Source organism: Tyto alba, unplaced genomic scaffold (assembly GCF_018691265.1).
Source record: "Tyto alba isolate M040663 unplaced genomic scaffold, T.alba_DEE_v4.0 Super-Scaffold_2, whole genome shotgun sequence".
Taxonomy (NCBI): Eukaryota; Metazoa; Chordata; class Aves; order Strigiformes; family Tytonidae; genus Tyto; species Tyto alba.
Genome location: NW_024881282.1, coordinates 368,191 through 390,593, shown reverse-complemented (window position 1 = coordinate 390,593; position 22,403 = coordinate 368,191). Strand labels below are relative to the sequence as shown.

At 70.3% G+C, this 22,403-nt stretch overlaps 1 protein-coding gene across 5 annotated transcripts; it reads right to left on the bottom strand.

Moving 5' to 3' along the window:
• Positions 1 to 23: 23 nt before the first annotated feature.
• Positions 24 to 20,842, bottom strand: NFIX (nuclear factor I X). 5 transcript variants are annotated; one of them, XM_042793457.1, is made up of 11 exons: positions 20,620 to 20,842; positions 12,216 to 12,747; positions 8,811 to 8,873; positions 8,552 to 8,626; positions 8,235 to 8,355; positions 7,760 to 7,893; positions 7,243 to 7,365; positions 6,631 to 6,806; positions 5,631 to 5,754; positions 4,154 to 4,242; positions 24 to 2,148 (listed from the first exon to the last, which is right to left on the bottom strand). In XM_042793457.1, exons 1-11 carry the CDS (start codon positions 20,644 to 20,646, stop codon positions 2,134 to 2,136), a joined length of 1,479 nt encoding a protein of 492 aa, XP_042649391.1. In that variant the 5' UTR covers positions 20,647 to 20,842; the 3' UTR covers positions 24 to 2,133. The 5 variants fall into 5 exon arrangements, with proteins under 5 accessions (XP_042649391.1, XP_042649388.1, XP_042649387.1 ...); XM_042793454.1 differs by lacking the exon at positions 5,631 to 5,754 and having other exon boundaries at positions 6,640 to 6,699; positions 20,620 to 20,841; XM_042793453.1 differs by lacking the exon at positions 5,631 to 5,754 and having other exon boundaries at positions 6,640 to 6,806; positions 20,620 to 20,838.
• Between the last annotated feature and the right edge of the window lie 1,561 nt (positions 20,843 to 22,403).

Here is a 22,403-nt window from a genome sequence, read left to right as displayed (position 1 = left end):
CGCGCGGGCCGAGACACGCCGGGGCGGGTACGACACTTTATTTCCTTTTTTGTCTTTTTGCCCCTTTTCCGCGGATTTTTTCCTCCTTCCCGCTCGCGGGCGGCGCCTTTGGGGGGATTTTTCCTTTTCTCCTCGGTCTGGGGGGAGGGGCCGACCCACCCCAACGGGAAATGACGTCACTACCACGTGCGGGGGTGAGGGGCGACCTAGGGGTCCCCAAATGTGCAACGCTGGTGTGGGGGGGGCCCCGAGAGCGACGCCCCCCAACATCGTACACCCCCACCCAGAGCTTGGGGGGGACGGGGTTCCCGAAATCGGGGTACCCAGAACTGAAGGGGGTGGGGAGATTCCCACTGCCCGGGGAGGGGCCCATTGCTGGTGGGGGGTCCCCAAATGTTGGGGGCCCCATTGCTGGTGGGAGGCCCCAACGGGGGCCCCAAAATGGGAGGAGCCCAAAAATGGGGAGGGGGGGGCTGTTTCCCGGGGGGGCACTGCTGGTGGGGGTCCCCGGAGGTCCCAAAAACCAGGGGGAAGGGGCCACAAAGAGAGGGTTCACCCCAGAGTGGGGGTCCCCAAAACGGGGGCCCTAATGATTGTCCCCATTTTGGGGGGCCCATGGGGGGGGGGAAGGCACACGGAGGGGTCTAAGGCAAATGCAATTTTGGTCCATCTGACCCCAAAACCTGGGGGCCAGGGGGGGTGCTGGACCCCCCCAAACTGCCCCCGGGTGGGGGGGGCCTCATCTCGTCCCCCCAACACCGAAATCAGCCAAAGGTGCAGAAAACCCCAAAATGAGCAAAATGCTCCCAAATCCCACCCCGGCTGCCCCCCCCCCGCCCCCGGTTATGGGCCCCACGTAGGGAGTTGGGGCCCCCGGTGACCCCTGGAATGCAGAGCCGGAGCAAAACTACCCAAAAACGATAATAAAAAACACAAAATTGCCAGGGGGTACATCCCGATGGGCAAAATCAGGGAAAATTGTGGGGTTCCCCCAAAAAAGCACTTGGAGAGCTGGGGGGGGGACACCCGAAAAAGGAGGGGTTTGACCCCAGAATGGGAGGTTTGACCCCAAGGAGGGGGGGGGGGGGGTGTTGGCCCTGGGGGGAGGGGGGCATCAAAAGGGGGGGGGGGGTTGACCCTAAACAGGGGGGTTCAACCCCTGAGGGGGAGGGGGGACCCACAGTGGGGTGGTTTGACCCCAAATGGGGGGATTGGACCAAAAAGGGGGATGGGGGGGTTAACCCCAAAAGGGGGATGAGCCCCTGACGGAGGGGTCTGACCCAAAACAGGGGGGGGTTTGACCCCAAACCCAGGGGGAGGGGGGTTTGACCCCAAGCGGGGTTGGACCCCGGTACACGTGAGTTTGACCCCAAGGAGGGGAGGGGGGGGCCTCGCCCGGGGGTAATTGCACTTAATTAAAAAAATGAGCTGGGGAGGGGGGGGGGGAGGAGGGTCAGGGGGACCCCAAAGCCGGGGGAGGGGAGGGGCATTTTGGGGGATTCAGGGTGTTTCGGGCCCCCCCGGCCCCGCTCGCTGGCCTGCAGCAAGGGGGCCCCCCAGCACACGCGTGTGCGGTGCGTGTGCGAGTGCTGGTGACCAGGGCACATGCGTGTGTGGGGGTGGGGGGGGTGCACACATGTGACCGTGCCCACGGTGTGGGGGGGGTGGGGTGGGGGGTGTGTGTGTGTGTGCAGACACGCGCGTGTGTGTAGTGTGACCATATGGTGCCGGGTGCGCACACGCGTGTGCAACGACGTTGTGCGTGCACGCACAGGTGTGGTGCAAGTGCACACACGTGTGCCCCCCCACCCCAACCCCCCCTCCCAGGGGCCTCGTCCCCCCCCCAAATTGCGGCTGGGGCGGGGGGGCCCAAACACCCCTGGGGGGGCCCGGGGTGACCCTGTCTGTGCCGGGGGGGGGGGGGGGGGGGGGGGGGGGAAGAGGGCGATTGGGGGGGTGGGGGGGATCCCGGAGGGGGACACACATCAGAGAGGCCGAACCCTCATCCACGTCGGGGGGGGGTTGGGGCCCCCCCGGGGGTGGACGGCGGCGGGGGGGGGCCAGGGGGCTGCGGCTTTTTTTTGTCTTTTTTTCTCCTTTTTCCGGGCGGTTTCTCCTCGTCCAGGGGCAGCGTCAGAGGAACCAGGACTGGGGAGAGATTGGATGGGGGGGGGGGGGTGTCAGTGGGAACAGGGGGGGTCCCTGGAGTGGGGGCTCAGGGCGGGTTGGGGCCCCCATGGCGGAAAGGGGGGGGGGTCCCAGGTGTCTGGGCGGTGCCCCCCTGCCCTCCGCCTCAACGCTCAGCACATGGCGGACCACGGTGTTTGGGGGGGGCGGGGGGGAGACACGGGACCCCCCCAGGGATCCGCCTACCCCCCCGCGTGCCAAGTTGGGCGCGGCTCTGCCACGCCATTGGCTGCCCGGCCACCGCACCACCAGGGCCAGCCAATCAGGGCACACCCGCTCGCCGCAGCGCCTGCAGCCTGCCAAGGCCTGGCTGGTGCCAGCCAATCTGCTGCTGGCTCCTCCCCCTCCTGCCTGACGGTGCCAGCCAATCAGGTACCGCCTGGCTGGCCCGCCGAGGCCCCCCATTGGCTGACAGCCCTGCTCCCCACCCCTCCCCCCAATCCCCCCCCAGCCCATTGGCTCCAGGCCGGCACCGCGGCCTGCTCCAGCGCCAGCCAATCCGGGGCCGGCGCCACAGGGCAGGCAGCCAATCGGGCGTCGTGCCACGGCGCCGGGGGCCAATGGGGAGCCCAGCTGGGGGTCGCGACCCCCGGCCCAAGGGGATTGGGGGGGGAAGGGGGGGGGGGGCACGGGGTTGCCATGGTGATGCTGGGGGCAAGGCCCCGCCCCACCATTGTTCCCAGCAGGGCCCAGCAATGACATCATGTCTCGTTGCCCCCGGCAACCAGACGGTCGGGCATGATGGGGAGGACCCAGTCCCCCCCCCCAGTGCCTCCCAGTTGGGCAGCAGGGGTGGGGCGGGGGGGGGGGGGGGGGGGGCGGGGTGAGGGGTCCTGGGCCCAGCTCATTAAGCAGCTAATTAGCCTGCAATGAGAGGGAGGGGCAGGTGAGGCCCCAGGCGTTTGGGTGTGACCTGGCAGGGGACCCCGGGGGAAGTGGGGGGGGGGGGGAGGGGGGGGAAGAATGGGATCACACACAGACACACCCCCAGGAATGGGGGGGGACGGGACCCAGGCACCCCAAGGGGACGCAGGGATGCGGGGGAGACCGAGGAGCATGGGAGTGGGGGGAAATCCAGGCATGCAGGAGGGGATGCAGGAGGATGGGGGGGGGGTACCCAGAAACACAGGGGGGACCCAGGAGCATGGGGGGGGGACACCCAGGGCACCCCGAAGGGACCCGGGAGCATGGGGAGGGGACACCCAGGGCACCCCGAGGGGACCCCAGGAGCATGGGGGGGACACACCCAGGGCACCCCGAAGGGACCCAGGAGCATGGGGAGGGGACACCCAGGGCACCCCGAGGGGACCCAGGAGCATGGGGTGGGACACCCAGGGCACCCCGAGGGGACCCAGGAGCATGGGGGGGGACACCCAGGGCACCCCGAGGGGACCCAGGAGCACGGGGGGGACACCCAGGGCACCCCGAAGGGACCCAGGAGTATGGGGGGGGGACACCCAGGGCACCCTGAGGGGACCCAGGAGCACTGGAGGGGACACCCAGGGCACCCCGAAGGGACCCAGGAGCATGGGGGGGGACACCCAGGGCACCCCGAGGGGACCCAGGAGCACGGGGGGGACACACCCAGGGCACCCCGAAGGGACCATGGAGCATGGGGGGGACACGCCCAGGGCACCCCGAGGGGACCCAGGAGCATGGGGGGGGGAGCATGGGGGGGGGGCACCCAGGGCACCCCGAGGGGACCCAGAAGCATGGGGGGGGGGGACACCCAGGGCACCCCGAGGGGACCCAGAAGCATGGGGGGGACACACCCAGGGCACCCCGAAGGAACCCAGGAGTATGGCGGGGGGACACCCAGGGCACCCCAAGGGGACCCAGGAGTATGGGGGGGGGACACCCAGGGCACCCCAAGGGGACCCAGGAGTATGGGGGAGGGACACCCAGGGCACCCCGAAGGGACCCAGGAGCATGGGGGGGGGACACCCAGGGCACCCGCGGGTCCTACCTGCTGCTGGGGGAGGGTCAGAAAGTTGCCGTCGCGGGGTCCGAGGCCGACAAGGCGGGGGGCAGCGGCGGCGCCTGACGCTGCGAATGCTGCAGGGAGAGCGGGCTCAGCCTGGCCCGCACGGGCGCGTGCGACACGCGGGGCCGGGCGTGCGACACGTGGGGCCGGGCGTGCAAGGCGTGCTCAAGGAGTGCAGAGGCCCCAGCGTGGTGGCGAGTGTGTGTGCATGCATGCCGGTGTGCACAAGCACCCGCGTGTGCGTGGAGCCAGGGGATTTGTGCCCCCCTCCCCCCCTTTCCCCCCTGCCCCCCCCATGGGTGTGAGGAGCTGGCGGGGGGGGGGGCAGCTGCACACGTGGGTACGAGCGTGTGACAGCGTGGGTGAGCGTGTGAGGCTGTGCATGCACAATCACACACGTGTGCATCCAGGGCCACATGCACATGCATGCACACACACACACACGTGCGCACATGATCGTGTGCACCCCCACTGCATGGAGGGTGGGGGAGAGGGGGTGCGCGTGCACCCCAGGGTGCCCCATGCCAGTTGTGCAGCACCAGGACCCCCACCCATGGGAGCCACCCCCTTTCCCATCAGTACTTACCTTTGGGGACCCCCCACCCCCCCTCTCCCCATGTCCCCCCCCCAAGGATGGAGCCAGGAGAAGGAAAATTCAAGCGATTTGGGTGCCCCCCTGCCCCTGCCGGGGTCCCAGGCATCCAGGTCTAGGAGCCCCGGAGGCACGAGGGACACAGGCGTCCTGTGCCCCGGCCCCCCCGCCCAACCAATCCCCCCCCCCCCACCGAAAATGGGGGGAAAAGGGGGAAAAAATGGAGAAGGGGAAAAAACGAACTGAAAATGGGGTGGATGAGGCACTGGCGGGGACGGAGCGGACGTGCCCGGGGTCGGGGGACGGTGACTGGGGACGGTGACAGCGATGACGATGCGGAGAAGGTGATGATGCACGGGCAGCCGGGCCAGGCTGGGCCACCCTGTCACCTCGTGTCAGCCCCCCCTCGTGTCAACCCCGTCACCCCCCTGTCACCTGCTGGCACCCCCCCCCCCCCCGCCCTGGGGTCACCTCGGTGCCACCCGTGTCACTGGTGCCATCCTGCACCAGCCCTGTGCCACTGCCAGGTCGCCCCAGCGCCACTGCGGCCACTGGCCCCCGCCCGGCGCCTGCACCCCACTGCACCCCACTGCTGTGCACCCCTGCGCCCCGCTGCTCCACCCCCTCCGCACCACACAGCTGTGCCCCGCTACTGCGCACCCCGCACCCCACTGCTGCCTTCCAACGCTGTGCCCCACCACCTGCACCCCGCTCCTCCACCTGCTGCGCCCCATGGCTCCCCCGCCCCACTGATGCGCCCCTGCCCCCCCCCTCCTCCCCCCACGCACCCCGCCCTGCCTCCCCATGGCCCAGGTCCCGGCTGCGGGTGCAGTGGGGTGCAGTGGGGCGCAGGTGCCGGGGACTTACGGGGTGCCGCGGGCGCTCCGCCCTGGGGGCCGCTGGGGGCTTTGGGCTCCGGCGGGGGCAGGGGCAAGGGCCGGGCCAGGGGGGCCCCCGCAGCCCCCCCGGCCCGGCCCTGCGCCCCGCACGGCTGCAACGAGAACACGGTGAGGGGCACCCGGCACCCCGGGACCCCCAGGGCAGGGGCAGGGGGGATGGCGCAGTGGCACGGGGCGGGGGGGGGTCGGGGGGGTGGGGGGTGGGAAGAGCGGCACAGGGTGGCACAGGGGACACGGGGGCTCTTGCATATGGCACAGGGGGGCGTCCCAGGGTGGGGGGTTCCCAGCATGGGGGGCCCCACCACCCCCCCATCCTGGCCCCTCCACTGCAGCCAGTGCGGCTGTCGGGGCTCATTTGCATACCAGCTCCACCTCCCGTGCTGTATTTGCATGCCAGCCCTGCCCCTGCGGCCATATTTGCACAAGGCCCCTCCTCTTTGCACACCGGCACCACCTCCGCTGCTTCATTTGCATACAGACACCACCTCCGGGCCCTCATTTGCATATAGGTCACACCTCCAGGGAATTGTCCTGCCGAGGCCCCTCCTCCCCGGCCTAATTTGCTTACAAGCCCCACCTCCAGGGAACTACTCGGCCCATGCTCCGCCTCCTGCGCCTCATTTGCATACAGGCACCGCCCCCAAGGGCACCCGTTGCCGTGGAGACCAGTCCCTCGGGAGCTGCACTGGGACCAGCGTCCCCACGGGGGGGCTCCAGACCGGTCCCAGCGCCCCGCACTGGTGCCAGCCCCGCAGAGCCCCGAGCGTGGGGTCTGGCTAAATGGGGGGGGGGGGCAGTGTCCCCTGTGTCTCCACAGTGTCACCGCATCCGCACGTCCCACGTCACCATGTCCCTATGTCCCCGCCATCCCCGCAGCGTCTCCCCCCCCGTCCCCGCAGCGCGTCCCCCCCATCCCGGCAGCGTGTCCCCATCCCCCGTGTGTCGTGTGTGTCCCCCCCCCCCCCGACCTGTCCCACCTGGGGGCCCTGGGCGGCGCCGTCGGCGCAGACGAACTGGACGAAGTCCTTGAGCGAGTCCTGCCCGTGGTGGTAGCGGATGGTGGGATGGGCGAAGTAGGGGCTCGACTGGGGCAGGAGGGACCCCGACGGGAAGTGCAGCGCCGAGGCCGTGGCCCGCGGGCTGCCTGCAGGGACCCTCAGCGCCAGCACGGGCGGCTGCGGGACCCCGCTCCAAGGGGACCCCGCTGCATGCCCGGGGATGCGGGACCCCACGGTCTGGAGCCCTCCCGGGACCCAGGCGCTTGCAGGGTATGGGGACAGGACCTGGGTGTCCGGGGACATCCCCTCCCCCCCTCTGGTCCACTTCCACCTGGCCCAGGTCCGGATCCCCAGTCCCCCCAAGTTCACCCTGTGTTCATCCACCGGTGCCCAGGTGGGACCCAGGTGTCCAGGGCCACCCCAACCCCTTCAGACCAGGGGTCCCAAGGAACTTGGGGGGGGTGAGGGGGAAAGGGGGTGTTGAGAGGTGAAGCAGTGCAAGGGGGCAGGGGTCCCAAGGGAAGTCAGGGGGTGCCCGGGGTGGGGGGGGGGACGGGGGTCCCAAGGGGGTGGGGGTCTCACCGGGGCGGACGCCAGCCAGGACGGGCAGGGGGTGGTGGCCGAAGGCCATGCGGGGGGCGGCCCCGTGCCCCGACAGGGCGCTGCAGAAATCCAACTTCCCCGACTTCTTCAGCGCCGCCGGGCCTGGGAGGGCCGGGGGGGTCGGGGGGGCACCCGGACCCCAGCACCCCCACAGCCCCCTGGGGATCCCCCCCCAGACCCCGAGACTTCTCCCAGAGTCCAGTGTCCCCCCCCAGGCCTCCTGGCAAAGACCAGATTCCCCAGCTCTCGGGGAACCCCCCACGGCCCCCACCAACGCCCTGTACCCTGTAGCCCCTCCCCCCCCACCGGCCCCCTGCATCCCCGTAGCCCCCCTTTGCCCTTTACCCACCACGTTCCCCCCTCCACGTCCCTCCCCATGTCCCCTCAGCACCCACCCACGTCCACACCCACCCCCTGGAACCACCCGTGCCCCACCGTGTCTCCCTTGTCACCCCCCAATGTCCACATGGCCCCATGCCCCCCCCATGTCACCCACCGGTGTCAACGTCCCCCCCCCAGGGACCCTGGCTGCTGCCGGGGGCTGGGGACCGCCCTGGCCCGGGGTAGAAGACGTCGTCCCCAGGACCTTCCAGGTCCCCCTCGTCCAGCGCCTTGGGGCGCTTTGGGCCGCTGCGGGGACAGGGGTGTCACCTCCAGGGACAGCAGTGTCACCCCCCGGGGATGGGGACATCATACACCTCTCCCCCCTCCCCAAGCAGTGTCACCCAAGAACTGGAGCACCACCCCCCACTGGGGACACAGGGATGTATGCAAGTCCTCGACGGTGCCCGGCTTTGAGGGGGGGGGGGGTTTATTAGGGTATCTCAGTGGGGGTCCTGGGGTGTTATGGAGGTCCTGGGAGGGTCCCAGGGGGCTTATTGAGCAGTTATGGGGGGTTTCACGGGGGCCAAGGGGGGTTATTGGGGGATCCCAGGGGGTTATGGGGGGGATCCCGTGGGGTCCTGGGGTACCTGGCAGCAGGGGGCCCCAGGGGCCGGCGGCCGAGGGCGACGGGGCTGATGTTGTAGTAGCCCCCTGGGCTCTCCAGGTCGGCCAGCGAGAAGTTGGGGCCCGATGCCGTCGCCACAGGGGCTGTGGGACACGGGAGACGTGGGGGACCCACAGGGGACAACCCCCCCCCCCCTCCCCCTCGAGCCACCCCCGGGTCCTCTAGCTCTCCATGTCCCACACCCCCGCCTCCCCCCATTCCCGCAACACCACCCCACCCCCCCCACGTGTCCGCTCCCTCCCTGCGTCCCCTCCGCGTGCTCCCAGTGTCCCCACTTACTCTGGGACACCCTCACCAGCTCCGTCACATTCCAGACACCCGACGTCACGAAGCAGTCCTGGAAGGTCAGGTGCCCTGGGGACACGGGAAATTGGGGACATGGTGGGGGCAACACCGTCCTGGGGGGGGGGTGCGGGGACTGGGGACACAGACACACGGGGCAAGGACACCATGGGGACAGAGGGCACTGGGGGCCACTGGAAGCAGGAGGAGGCTGCAGAGGGTGGCACTGGGAGCGGTGCGGGCACGGGGGGCTCACCGTTGGGCAGTGGTTTGATGTCCGCGTCTCCCTGGGGGTTTGAACTGTCAGATTGTCCGGAGTCTGCAGGAGAGAAGGGGTCAGGCCTGGATGTTGGGGTCCCACCTGGACTCAAGGGGTTGCCCCCACTGGATGCCGGAGTCCCCATCCTGCCCTGGGGGAAGGGCAGCTCCGGGCACCTGGGTCCCAGCACTGAAGGGCCCCTTGTTCCCGTGGGGTCGTTTGAGGTGAACGTCCGCCGGGACCTCGGCTGTGTCCGGGCAGCTCCTGCAGCCCCCGTCCTTTGGGGCACGCGGGCACCCCCCACCCCATCTGGGACCCGGGCATCCAGGGGTCCCCACCCCGCACCCCCCCGGGGACCCAGGCATCCGGATGCCACTTGGCCGGGTGATGGGGGGGGGGGGGGGGGGGCATGCAGCAGCCGCAGGGGGCTGGGGGGAGCCGGGGCTGGCAGGGGGCCGGGCTGGGCCGGGCCGGGGGGGCCGTGGGGCCGGGCTGGGGGCCAGGAATGCGCTGGCCCCCCGCCAACGGGCAGCGCCAACAAAGCAGCCATTGTCTGTGCCGAGTTGGGGGGGGTGCCCGGACGCCTGGGTCCCCCCCCCCCCAACACACCCCCCGCACGCCCGGGTCCCCGTCCCCCCCCCCCCCGGCAGCATCCCCCATCTGCCCCAGACACCTGGGTCTCCCCCAGTACCCCCACCCCAGACGTCTGGGTATCCCATCCCCCTTGCACCCCCCCCTGCTCCCGACACCCAGGTCCCCCCCAGCACCCCCAGGGCTCCCCCTCACCCCTCCCGTCCCGGTGACCCAGTCACCCGGGTGGGGGAAGGGCAGGCGGACAGGTCCCCTCCCCCCTTTTGGCCCCGCTGTATCACCCTGTGGGGTCAGGGGTCAGCAGGGCACGTGCCGGGTCGTGACCTCTGCGGGGGGGGGGGGTCGCGTGGCAGGCGCGTGCCATGTCCCCTCCTGCCTGCCTGGACGCCTGTGTGCTCCCGCAGCTCAGACTTGGGGCAGACCCCAACGCTGGCTCCTGGGAGCAAGGCGGGGGGGGGGGGGGCAGTTCTCTCCCAGGACCCCTGTCCTGCAGAACCGCCCCCCCCCTACCCCGTGCCTCAGTTTCCCCCCCCCCCCCCCCAAAGCCCAGATCAGGACCCAGCAGGTCCTCCATGTCCCTACAGATCCCTGGCCCCATGGCAGCCCCACAGCGTCCCCGCTGGCGGGGGGTTCTGGTGCTGTTGGGCAGCTGCGCCCCGACCCCCCCCCCTCCACAGACCCCTTCCCCCCGCACCTGCGTCCCCCCCCCAGATCCCAGCGTCCAGGGACGCCAGCAGCGACGGCGCGTCACCCCGCACAGACCTCCACAGCCCCTATGGATCCCACGACCCACGCAGACCCTCCAGCTGCCTCCAGCCCCACGGACCCTATAGACCCACCTGGAGCCCCACAGACCCTCAGAGCTCCCCCTGAAGCCCTATAGACCCCTATAGCTCCACCTGCACCCCAAGAGAGACCTACAGAGCCTATGGGTCCTCCTGCAGGCACCCACAGACTCAGATGGGACCCAACAGACCCTATAGATATGTATGGCCAGCCCCCAGCATGATGCCGGAGCCCCCAGAAGAGAAAGAGAACCTGGTGTCCAGGCACACCCCCCCCACAGGGCAAGTGGGGGGGCCGTGGGGGGGCACCACCAGCACGGCCCTGGGGTACAGGCATGTGCAAGACACAAACAGGAGCAGGTCGGGGAGTCCCTAACATAGGGGGGCAGCACACCATGGCACAGGGGGTCCCCCATCATGGGGGGGGGGGGCTATTGCAGGAGGGGTGGCATACCATGTCATGGGGGTCTCCAGCACAAGGGGGGGGGCTCCCCCCATCCGAGGAGGGTCCCACCACGGGGCTGCGGTGCCGCAGCGCGTTTCGGGTGCCAACAGGCGCCATCTTACGCATGGGGGGGGGGGGAGTGGGGGGTGGGGGGGTTTGGCACTGCGCCCCCCCCCCCCCCAGCCCACAGCAGTCAAAGGGCCCCCGGCAGGGGGGGTGAGGGGGGATGCCAGGGGGGCCAGGGCCGCGCACGGGGCCTCGTGCCGCGCATGGGGGCACGGTGCCAACCGGGGCCATTTTGGCGGCGCCAGGCAGGAGCGGCATTGGGGATTTGAGCCCCCCCCTAACCAGGCAGGGGAGGAGGTGGGGGGCTGTGGGGCTGCAGGGCGGCCCCCCCCAACCCCCCCCCCCGCAGACGTGCTCAGATTTGGCACGTGGGCGGGGAGGGGGGGAGGGATTTTTCGGGGAAGCGGGGGGAACAGGATACACACCCCAGACTACTCCCCCCTTTCACCCCCTAACACACACGAGGGACCCGGGCACCCTGCAGCGAGGACCCAGGCGTCTGGGAGCTGATCCTAAGCATGGTAAAGCAACCCAAAATTCCTCACTCCGGCCCCAAAATTCCACCTCCCCCAGCAGGAAAGATGGGACCAGGCGTCCAGGTTCGTGTCCCCAAGGTGTGCGCACAGACACACACACGCACGGCTCTGCCCCTGTGCCCCCCGCACACACGTGTTCCCGGCGCAGACCCTGCAGCACTGCGCACACACGTGTGTGTGTGTGTGTGTGTGTGTGTGTGTGTGTGTGTCCCCGCCTCAGTGCACACAAGCGTGTGCACTGCTGGTGCCCCGCGGGCACGAGGGGCGGGTGTCCGTTGCCCGCCCACGCCCTGGCCGGGGCAAAAGCATCTGCTGGGAGCCCGGCCCGTGGCGCGGCACGGCTCGGCGCGCGGCAGGGCTCGATGCATGGCGTCGCTGTACGGCTCAGCACATGGCGGAGCTCGGTGCAGTGCGGACCCCGGTGCACGGCACGGCTCGGGGCTTGGTCCGGAGCCCAGCTCGGTGCACGGCACGGCTCCGTGCACGGCTCGCGGTGCACAGTCTGGCACAGTGCGTGGCACACGGCTTGGCATGCGGCACACGGCATGCGGCGGCGTGCTTTGGCACACGGCGCGGCTTTGTGCAAGGCGCGCGGGGGGCCGGCACCCCTGGCCGGGGCCACCCCAGGTGGGCATGGGGAGGGGGGGCCGTGGGTTAAAGTGTCTGTGGGGGTTGGGGACGGGGACCCGACCCCAGGCAGCTGCACAGAACCACCAGAACTGCTCCGGCCCCAGGGCTGCCACAGACCCAACCCAGCCCCGGTGCAGGATCCCTCCGGTGCTGCGGGTGCCCCGTGGAGCAACGCGGAGGGAAGATGGACCCAAGACCCTCCCCCACCCCCCCCGAAACTTGGGGAGGGGGGAGCGCACAGCCAGGAGCCTCTGCCCGCAGCCCCATCATGCACAAGAGCCCCCACCGCCCCGCAGTTGCGCTGCTGGCTCCAGCTCCGGCCCCAGCGCTCCCTGCCAGCAGCACTCACCGGGCGCGTGGACGAAATAGGCCAGGTAGAGGTCGAGCTCCTTGATGGTGACGCCGATGTGGTGGGGCTGGACGCAGAGACCGGGGCTGGCACACTGGGGCGCCTTGGCCAGGCGTTCGCCGTCGGTGCTCTCCAGCGGGACGCCCTTGAAGAGGATGACCATCACCAGGTCCAGGCGCCAGACCTTGTCAGCCTGGCGCAGGCAGTCGATGCGGCGGATCTTGCCCTTCTGGTCGGGGTTGGAGAGGACGCAGCAGGGCGCTTTTTTGCCGGTGACGGAGAGCACGAAGTCCTCGCGGCACTCGGGCCGGATGTCCTTGCGCAGCTTGGCCAGGAGGCGCGAGGCCCACTTCTGCTTGACCTCAGGCTTCTCGCCCAGCAGCTCGTCCTTGACAGCGCGCTCCTCCTCCTTCGACATCCGCTTCTCGTGCTTCTTGAAGTACTTGCGCTTGCGGGCCTGCAGGTTGAACCAGGTGTAGGAGAAGGCCCGGACGTGGGGCAGCAGCGCCTCGATGAAGGGGTGGAACTCATCCTGTGGGGCAGGGCGGCGTCAGTGGGGTGGCTGCCGTGGGGTGGCCGTGGCCCCAGCAGCTCCCGGGGGACCCCCATCCTGCACAGGGAGCTCCAAGGGGGGACGGCCCCGTCCCACGTGGTGGGAGCGTCCCTGGGCATGGGCCCCTCCTGCACGCAGAGCTCCCGGGCGGATGCCCATGCTGTGCGGGGGGAGCACCCCCAGACACGGCCGCATCCTGTGCGGGGGGGGGGCTCCCGGAGGCGCCCCAGTCCTGCACAGAGAGAGCATCCCCAGGCACAGCCCCATCCTGCGTAGGGGACCATCCCCGGGCACAGCCCCATCCCAGTCTCTGGGGATGATCCGCTCAGCCCTGGGCATCGCTGGGGACCGGAGATGCAGGATCCGGCTTCGGGAACAGCCCTGTGGGGCTGGGGGACCAGAGCAGCCCCGGCCCGGGGGGGGGACCGGCCAGGCTCCTGGTGCCCAACTGGCTCTGGGGACGAGTCAGCTCCCGGCCCCGCAAAGCCCCAGTGCCAGCACAGCCCCGCGGTGCTCCTGTGTCCCCAGCCTGCGGACGGCTCAGCCCCACGTCCTCAGCCCCGCTCAGCCTGTCCCAGCCCGGCTCAGAGCCCCGCGCCCACCCCCAGTGTGACCACAGCCCTGTCCCCAGTATCGGCACAGCCCCAGCCCGGTTCATCCCCGTCCATCCCCATCCAGCTCCCGGTGATGCTCCCGCTGCCGTCGGGGCTCGGCGGCCCCGGGCACATCCCCAAGCCGCCCGCCCCGTCCCTGTCCCCAGAGCCAGTCCCTGCTGCCAGCCCCATCCCGGTGCCACCGATCCCGACCCCCGTCAGTCCCCATCCCCGGTGCCAGCCCTCCGTCCCCTGTACCCACTGCCAGCACCACCGGTCACTGTCCCGTCCCTGCTCGCTAGTGCTGGCGGTCCCCGTCCCCATCCCGGTCCCTGGTGCCACCAGCACCTGTCCCCGGTCCCCGTCCCTGCAGCCGCCGGTCCCGTCCCGTCCCGTCCGTACCATCGCGGCGGCTCATCCCGGCCGTGGGCAGCTGCCAGTCGGGCCCCGGCGGGGCAGAACCGGGGGCGACAGATGGGGACGAGGGGCGCTACCGGGGGGTGGTGGGGGGGGGAAAGGGTTAACGGCGGCTACCGGGGAGGGCGGGTCCGGGGGGTTGGGGGGGGGGCTCAGGTACCGGGGGTCCCGGTTACCGGCGGGAAGGGGGGTCCCTGCTGCTGGGACAGCGCGGGTCCCGAGGGGTTCCCTGTCGGGGGGGTCCCGGTCCGGGCGGTCCCGGTGCCGCCGCGGAGCCGCAGCCGGAGCCGCCGCCGCCGCCGCCGGGCGCGGAGCGCGCGGAGCCGCCGCGGCCCCTTTTGGCACCGGGACCGGCGCGGCAGCGGCCAATGGGGGCGCAGCGCGCGGGGGGAGCGGCCGCCCCATTGGCCGGGCCGGGGGGGGCGGGGCCGGGGGGGGGTGTAGCCGGGGGGGGGGGCGGCGGAGTTCGGGGCCGGGACACGGGGGGGTCCCGGGGGCAGCGGGACGGATCGGGCCCGCGGGCGGGGCGGGTGTGTGGGGGGGTGCACCGGGAGCGCCCCGGCGGGGCCGCGCGTCTGCCACGCGTGTGCGAGGCAGGCGCCGTGCAAGCGCCGTGCCGGGGTTGGGGGGGGGCGGAGGGGGGGGTGGGCAGAGCCCCGGTGCACCCGCGGCCACGGGGGCTTCGCCAAAACGCGGGGATCTGCACCCAAAGCCGCTCGCCGCGCACCCCGGCCGCACTCCCCGTGCAAGCCCCCGCGCGAAGCCCCCGCGCGAAGCCCCGCGCAAAGGGGGTCGATCGAGGACGCCGGGGCTGCGCTCGCACCAGGGGCCTGTCCCGGGGGTCCGGCCCCCCTCGACACACCCCGGGAGGGGGAAGGCCCCGGATTTTGGCCGCTTTCCCTGGCCCTGTGGCGGCCCCAGTGCGGAACGGCCCAAAACCTCCGTTTCTGCCCCTAAATCCCCGATGAGGCTCTTCGAGCCAACACCACCCCCCCCAACATCCCCCCCCCCAGTAATTAATTCCCTCTGTGTTCCCTCTGTGCAAAGAAAAAAAAAAAAACAAACAAAAAAAAACACAACAAAATTTGGGCGTTTCAGTGGCGGGATTGGGTGGAGGCTCCCGCGCATCGGTGCCCGCGCACCTCCCCAGCCCCAAATCTCACGGCTTTCGCTCCAAAACCATGGCGGAGGGGGGTGCGGGGGCGGGGGGGGGGGGCATGGACAGAATCGATCCCTGGCCCCTGCCTCTTTCCTGCCTCGTTTTGCTTTGGAAAAACCCATGAAATAAGACACAGCAGCACTGGGATGAAGGGGGAACAGGAAGAGGGGGCACACGGGGGCTCCTGCAACACCGAGGGGTTCACACGAGGGGTCTCAATTCACACGAGGGATCACAGCCGCGCACGACGGCTTCACTCACGGCACCCCCGGCCAAGACACTCGTGGGGGGGGGAGGGGGGGGAGAGGCAGGGGGGAACCTAGGCATCCAGACCCCTTTCGCCCCATAGCCCCCTCCCCTCACCCAGGGGTCTGGGCCTGCCAGCACCCGCTTGGGCATGGGGAGGGCACCCAGATGCCTCGGGGAGGGTCAGGCTGGAAGAGTGTGGGGGGGATTTGGTGGCCCGAATGCCTGGGTCCCCCCCACAGCCCCAGTGAAGACAAAAGAGCCACACAGTCAGGCCCACACGGCTCGGGTGCCTGGGTCCGCCCGAACGCCTGGGTGTCCGCCCGAACGCCCGGGTCCCCTCCCCGCCCCTCTGCGGGGAAGCACGGAAGGATCTAGAGGCTCGGCCAGCGGGCTCTGTCCAGACATGGGGGTCCCTGCCCGAGGCCAGGGTCCCCTCCCGGACACCAGGGTCCCCCCTGAGACGTCGGGGTGCGCGATGAGGTGGGGTCCAGCCCCGGTGCCGCCAGGCTGCCATTGGCTGCGCCGGCCCCGCATTGAGCCGCAGTCTCGGGCGAAGCCACGTCGCCGCGTCCGCAGCTGCGAGCGCCCGGCAAAACGCCAGCGCGGCGGCGGGGGGGGGGGCGGCGCCGGATTGGGAGGGAAAAGCCCAGAAAAAACAGAAAAGAGGGAAAAAAAGAAAAAAAAAAAAAGAAGAAAAAAAAAAAAAAAAAACAAAAAAAAAAACCACACCACCACCACCATCCCCCCCCCAGCCCCCCCGCCCCAGCAGCGCCCGCCCTCCCGCGCCGCTGCCAGCTCCCCCCGGCCCTCGGCTTCGCCGCGAGAGAAAACAGCCCGAAACAGCCGGAATTGCCGCCAAAAATCCCCCCGGCGGCCCCTGACGCTGCTGCCAAGACCCTCCCGTGGGGGGGGGGGAAGCGGGGGGGGGGGGCAGCCAAGGAGGAAGGGGGGGGGGCGCGAGTGAGAAGCATCCTGGACCCCCAGGCAGGGGGGGCGGGGGGGGCAGTCACGAGGGACCCCGGCACCAGGCCGGGAGCTGCCAGGACCCAGGCGATTGGGGGGGCACCAAAGCATCTTGGAGAAAACATGCCGGATGGTTCTGGCAGGGGACTCAGGTGTCTGCGGGGGGACCCAGGCTTTTGGGGGGAGGAGGGGGGGCCCAGGAGTCCAGGCTGTGCAGAGGAAACCGCCTGCCTGCTCCCCTGCCCACAGCCACGTGGAGAACCCAGGCGTCCGGGCTGCTTGAGGGGAGCCCGGGCATCAGGGGCACCCCCCATTCCCCATGCGGGAAAACCAGGGACTGAACCCAGATATTTGGGCTGTGCTGGGGGGCCGGGGGGGTCACAGGCACTGGGACATGGGGGGGGGGGGTGGGGAACACACGTGCCGCAGTGGCTGGAGATGGTGCCGCAGCGCACAGGGCCGATGCAGTTTGGCACCGGCAGACCCAGGCGTCGGGGCGTGCCTCCCCATGCTGGCCGGGGAGGGGACCCACGAGGGGAGCCCCCCAACCCCGCTCCCTCCCCGGAACAGACCCAGGCGCTGCGGCCCCCTCCGTGGCCTCCTGCCAGGCCGGGCCGGGGGGGGCCCCGCGGTGCTGCAGCGTCCAAGAAAGCTTTTTGTGGCCCATCAATAATTCAGGGCTCCCCCCAACCCGGCCAAGGGCTCCTCCATTATTGATGCCGCCAGCACAGCCCTGTGGTTGGGGGACATGGAGGGGGGGGGGGGGGACAGGGGGGGGACACGGGGAGGAGGGGGGGTGTCAGCGAAGCTGGGAGCACGCAGCGCAGGGGTGCGGCAGCGCCGAGAGCGAAGCGCACACGCACAGCTCGCCACGCGTGTGCGGGGCCCGCACGCTGCCGCACACGCCCCGCCACGCGACACGGCTCCTCACACACGCGGGCGGTGCGGGCGCGTGCGGCACAGTGGCGCACGGGCAGCACACGCCATGCGCCCGCGCCCTCCGGCGTGGCACCCACGCGTGTCGCTCACCCGCCCCCACTTTTGCACGGCCCCGGGCACCTCGCACGGCCTCGCACGTGGAGAGGGGGGGTGAGGGGGGGCGGTGCCTCCCCCACAGTGATTGCATCAGCCGGTGGCGCAGCCCCGCGTGGGGCACGGGGGCCTTGCACATGCCTCACGCGCCAGCACAGGTACGCACATGCATGCACCCCACCTCGCACGCGTGTGCCGCACACCTGGTGCGCGCAGGGATGCGATGCCGGGCAGTGCGGCAGCGCACCCGCACGCGGAGGCACCGTGCACACATGTTGTGCACACGCTGCACAGGGAGACGTGCACAGAGCGTGCAGGCGCAGCTGCCACGTGTGCATGCCGCCTGCACACGCGTCGCGCAGATGGTGCGTGCATGGCACATGCACCCCCCCATTACATGTGTGTGCGGCCAGCCCCTGTGACACACACGCATCCTCTCTTCCCATCACATACACCTGCACCCCGTTACATACGTGTGCACATCCCCCACCGTCACACACATATGAACCCTGCAGCCCTTTGCATGCCCCAACTCTACAGCCTATAGGTGCCTCCGCAGCCTATAGGTTCCCCGTGCACTGCCCTGATCCTCATCAGGCCCTATAGGAGCTATAGGAGCTGGCTACAGGCTAGGCGAGGGCGCTGCGGTTTTGGGGGTGTTGGGGCATGCCCCCCAGCCCCCTGAGGTGGCTCTGCACCCTCTGTGGGTCCTGGCGCCAACAGGGCCCAAGGTAACGGCTGTGGGTGCAGGGCACATCCCCGTGACTTGGGGGGGGCCCTGCAGCAACGGGCCCCGCAGCAGCGCCGTGCCGCAGGGGCACATCCCAAACCCGCACCAAGCAACATCCCCCCCGCCCCCAGCACCGCGTCCTGCCCAGGCACCCCATTTGGCAGCGCTGCCTATCACGCATGTGTCACGTATGCGCCCTGTATGTGGCATGCACGGGCCAGCACGTGCTGCACTGAACCACTGAAACACACCCCCCCCCCAAACACACGCTAGGCTGCGCACCCTGCACCAGCTGCAGCACCCAGCGCAGCACCCTGCCCTGCACCCACCTCTAGTGCGCTGCTAGAAGGGGTCGGCGACGTACGTGTTGCTGTGGCCATCACCCCACACCCCCCCGGGGCGGAGGCTATAGGGGCTGGCCACACGCAGCCCCCTCATCCCATATGGCGCGTGTCGGGCTGCCGTCCCCCATAGCAGCTGCGCACGTACAGGGGGGGCTGCACAGAGATGGGGGGGACTACGCATTTTCCCCTGTGCTTTGGAGAGGAAATGGCCAATGGGGGCATTCTGTGAAGCTGGGGGGGGGGTGGGGTGGGGTCCATGGGTGCCCCCGCCCCACCCCAGGGGGTCACCCAAGTGGTGACAGCAACGGTGATGCCGTGACAGTGAGGGTGATGGTGACTCGCATCGCTCCCAGGCTGCTTTACGACCCTCTAGGGTCTGGCCCGAGGCAGGGGGTGGCTCCGTGTGGCCGGGGGGGGGGAGTGTGTGGGGGTGTGGATCCAGGGGGACACAGAAGGACCCTGAGGGATGGGGGGCACCCCGGCCCAGTGGGCAGCCACAGCACTGGGGGGCTGAATCCCCGTGGGGGCTGGGGCCACACATGCAGCTGTGGGGTTTCACCGCAGGGGCTGCGAGTTGGGGCACACAGAGAGGAGCTGCCGCTGATTACACTGACTATAGGTTACACCAGCTATAGGGGACAGGGGCTGGTGCTGCGCCAGCAGCAGACAAGGTACAGCCCACAACTGGTCGGCCACAGGGCCCGGCGACGGGAGCTGCCGCTATAGGTGCCGCTATACATGCCGCTATACGTGCTGCTTTAGGTGCCGCTACGCGCGCTGCTATCCCTGCCCAGGGCTGGACGCAGCGGCCAGATCCTGCGCGCGCTTGCGGCCTGGCCCTGCGCCGAGGCTGGGGGGGGAGAATGGTGGCACCAGCCCAAAACCACCCAGAAACGGCTCAAAAAGGGAAAGGGGGGGGGGGTGGGGGGGGGTGAGGTGGGAGCACACATGTGTGAGCATGCGGCACCAGCATGCACACGCAAGGAAACGCTTCAGCACACTCAGGATGGGGCCCGTGAGGCCACCGTGCATACGTGTGCGCACACATGTGTGTGCGCAGCGCAAGACTGCGGGTGTGCACGTGTGTGCAGAGTGCAATAGTGTACACGCACCAACAAACACATACATGTGCAGTGTGTGACTGTGCGTGCACAGCAGCACATACATGTGCAGTCGCATGTGCAGGAGGGAGCACACGCATGTGCGCTTGCACAGGCAGGCAGGCTCACAGGCGCGTTGTTGGCGTGTGCAGGCAGGGGCACACGCATGTGCAATGGTGTGTTGCTGGCGCGTGCACACGCGTGTGCGGGGCGGGCGCCGAAGCTGCGAGAAGCGCCGCTGGCCGCCCGCCCAGACACAACCGGCCGCCAAAACCGCCCCGAAAAGCGGGAGAAAAGGGCAACGGAGGGAGGGGGGAGCAGCAACACCCGGCGGGGGGGGGCTGGGCCGCCTGAGCAGCCACAGCAGGACCCGGGGGGGACCCCGAAACAGCGGGGGGGAAAGCAGAGACCCCCACAGGGACACCCCCCGAGACATGCCCCCACCCAGAACCGCCCGACGTCACCCCTCCCCACATCCCCCACGGCCCCCCCCCCCCCGCCCACCAGCAGCAACTCCCCTCCCCACGGCCTCTGGCGACCCCAAGAAACCCCCAAGACGAAGCATCCCCTAGCCCCGGTGGCCCCACGGGAGCCCCGCCGTCGCCTGGCCCCACGGAGTCTCCCGGTCGCCCTCCCACGGACCCCGGGGCCACAAACCCCCACCCCGGACAGGGTTTCAGCCCGTCCCGGCGGTGCCCACAGGCAGAAAACAACGCGTGGGCATCGACTGCCCCGTCCCGCGAGGGCCCCGTGGGCAACACTTCCCGTGTGGCAAGCACCCTACATGCCCCAGTTCCCCGTGGGTGCCCACTGTCTCCCCCCCACCGCAGGAACGAGCTTCGCGGCGGCACCGAGGTGAGGACGGAGCGAGAGCCCCCGCGCCGGGCTGGACACAACCGGGGCCCCCCCGCACCGGGGGGGTGCGGCCGCGGCTATTCCGGGACGCAGCTCTGCGGGTACCGGCCGGAGGCGGCGGCAGCCCCGGACCAGCGCAGCCCCCCCGGCAGCCGCGCACCGGGAGCGGCCCCGATTTCACTCCGGTGCCAGCGGAGGAAGCGCAGTCGCCGCCCACCCGGTACCGGCACTCGGGGAGCGGTCGCACCCCCCCCCCCCCAAACACACACACTTTGGGGGGCGCAGACATTCGCGGCGCGCAGCAGGACCGGACCCCCGGAACCAGACATCCCCATCCCCCCCCCCCCCCACCTCACACGTCCCCCCGTTACGGACCCGCCGTTACCGGACCCCCCGTTCCCGGCTGTACCTGGGTGAGGCAGTACGGGGAGTACATGGCGGCGGTGTCAGCCGCGGCGGGGCATGGCGGGGAGTCCGGGGGGGCCGGGGGGCCGGGAGGGTCCCGGCTCCGGGGGTGTAGGTGCCGGCGGCGCGCGGGGAAAGTTTGCCCGAAGTTGGCGCCCGCCGCACTTTTGCCGCGGGAAGCGCCGCGTCGGCCACGCCCCCTCCAGGCCCCGCCCCGCCCCGGACACGCCCACCCCGGGACCGGACCCGCCCACTCGTCGTGGGGGCTCCGCCCACCTCCGCCGTGAGACACGCCCCCGCCCCTGTGGACACGCCCCCCCCGCCGGGACGGTACGAGGGAGGACACGGGGGGGACACGGAGGGACACGCACACGGGGGTCGTGGGAACAGGGGTCCCCCACCCGTCCCCGCGGCCACCGGGCCCCAGCGACAGGACCCGGGAGCTGCGGCGGGTCTCCACTGGTGCCACTGGTGGCCGTGCCACTGGTGGCAGCAGGGGCAGAGGCGGCACAGTCCGGTGGCCGTGGTGGCAGCGCTGTGGCGGTGGCAGTGCCCGTGACACTGACCTCACAGTGACAGTGCCAGTGCCGGTGACAGTGCCGTGGTGTGGTGTGGGTGACAGTGACAGTGGCAGTGCCGTGGTGTGGGTGACAGTGACAGTGCCATGTTGTGGTGTGGGTGACAGTGACAGTGGCAGTGCCGTGGTGTGGGTGACAGTGGCGGTGACAGTGGTAGTGCTGGGGTGTGGGTGACAGTGCCAGTGCCATGTTGTGGTGTGGGTGACAGTGACAGTGACAGTGCTGTGGTGTGGGTGACAGTGATGGTGCCATGGTGTGGGTGACAGTGGCGGTGACAGTGGTAGTGCTGGGGTGTGGGTGACAGTGCCAGTGCCATGTTGTGGTGTGGGTGACAGTGACAGTGGCAGTGCCGTGGTGTAGGTGACAGTGATGGTGCCATGGTGTGGGTGACAGTGGCGGTGACAGTGGTAGTGCTGGGGTGTGGGTGACAGTGACAATGCCATGTTGTGGTGTGGGTGACAGTGACAGTGGCAGTGCCGTGGTGTGGGTGACAGTGATGGTGCCATGGTGTGGGTGACAGTGGCGGTGACAGTGGTAGTGCTGGGGTGTGGGTGACAGTGGCGGTGACAGTGGCAGTGCCGGGGTGTGGGTGACAGTGGCGGTGACAGTGCCATGGTGTGGGTGACAGTGACAGTGGCAGTGGCAGCGGTGGTGACAGTGGCGGTGGCAGCCTCATCTGTCATTCCGGCTGCGGCTGCGTCCCTCCGCCATCTGTCACCGCCCGGTGCCAGCGCTGGCACCGCCACCGTCACCCCTTCACTGCCGGAGACTCCGGCTCCACCGTGGCCTGACGCACTGGGGGGGGGGGGGGGAAGCTTTGGGGTGCCCTGGGGTGCCCCCGGGTGTCCCTGGGCCTGGGGACCCACGGCCAGAGGGGACCCTGGGAGTTGGGGGGTGGGAGGGGGGTGTCTCTACAATCCCTGCAGGCGGGGGGGGGGGGGGAGGGTGGGCACAGCTGGGCCCCCCCCCTGTGCTGGGCTGCTGCCATGCGTTTGGGGGGGGGTAGTGGAGGGAGTCCTGCCATCCTGCGGGGGACAAAGAGGGGGGACATGGGGGGACGCGGCTGCACGAAGCCCCCCCTGGCACACAGGGGGACCTGGGGACAGGGTGGTCCCAGGTGTCTGGGCACCCGCTGAGCCTGTGGCCGGAGGGGACAGTCCCCATGTCCGTGTGCACACACGTGTGCAGCCAGCATGTGTTGCCCAGGGCC

Excerpts from the sequence above, each read along its gene's own strand:
- NFIX (XM_042793457.1), bottom strand. The coding sequence starts at position 20,646 with ATGTACTCCCCGTACTGCCTCACCCAG. Across the intron at positions 12,748-20,619 it reads CCCCGTACTGCCTCACCCAG|GATGAGTTCCACCCCTTCAT; the intron begins GTACAGCCGGGA and ends CCTGCCCCACAG. Across the intron at positions 7,894-8,234 it reads CTGGGGCCCCCTGCTGCCAG|CGGCCCAAAGCGCCCCAAGG; the intron begins GTACCCCAGGAC and ends CTGTCCCCGCAG.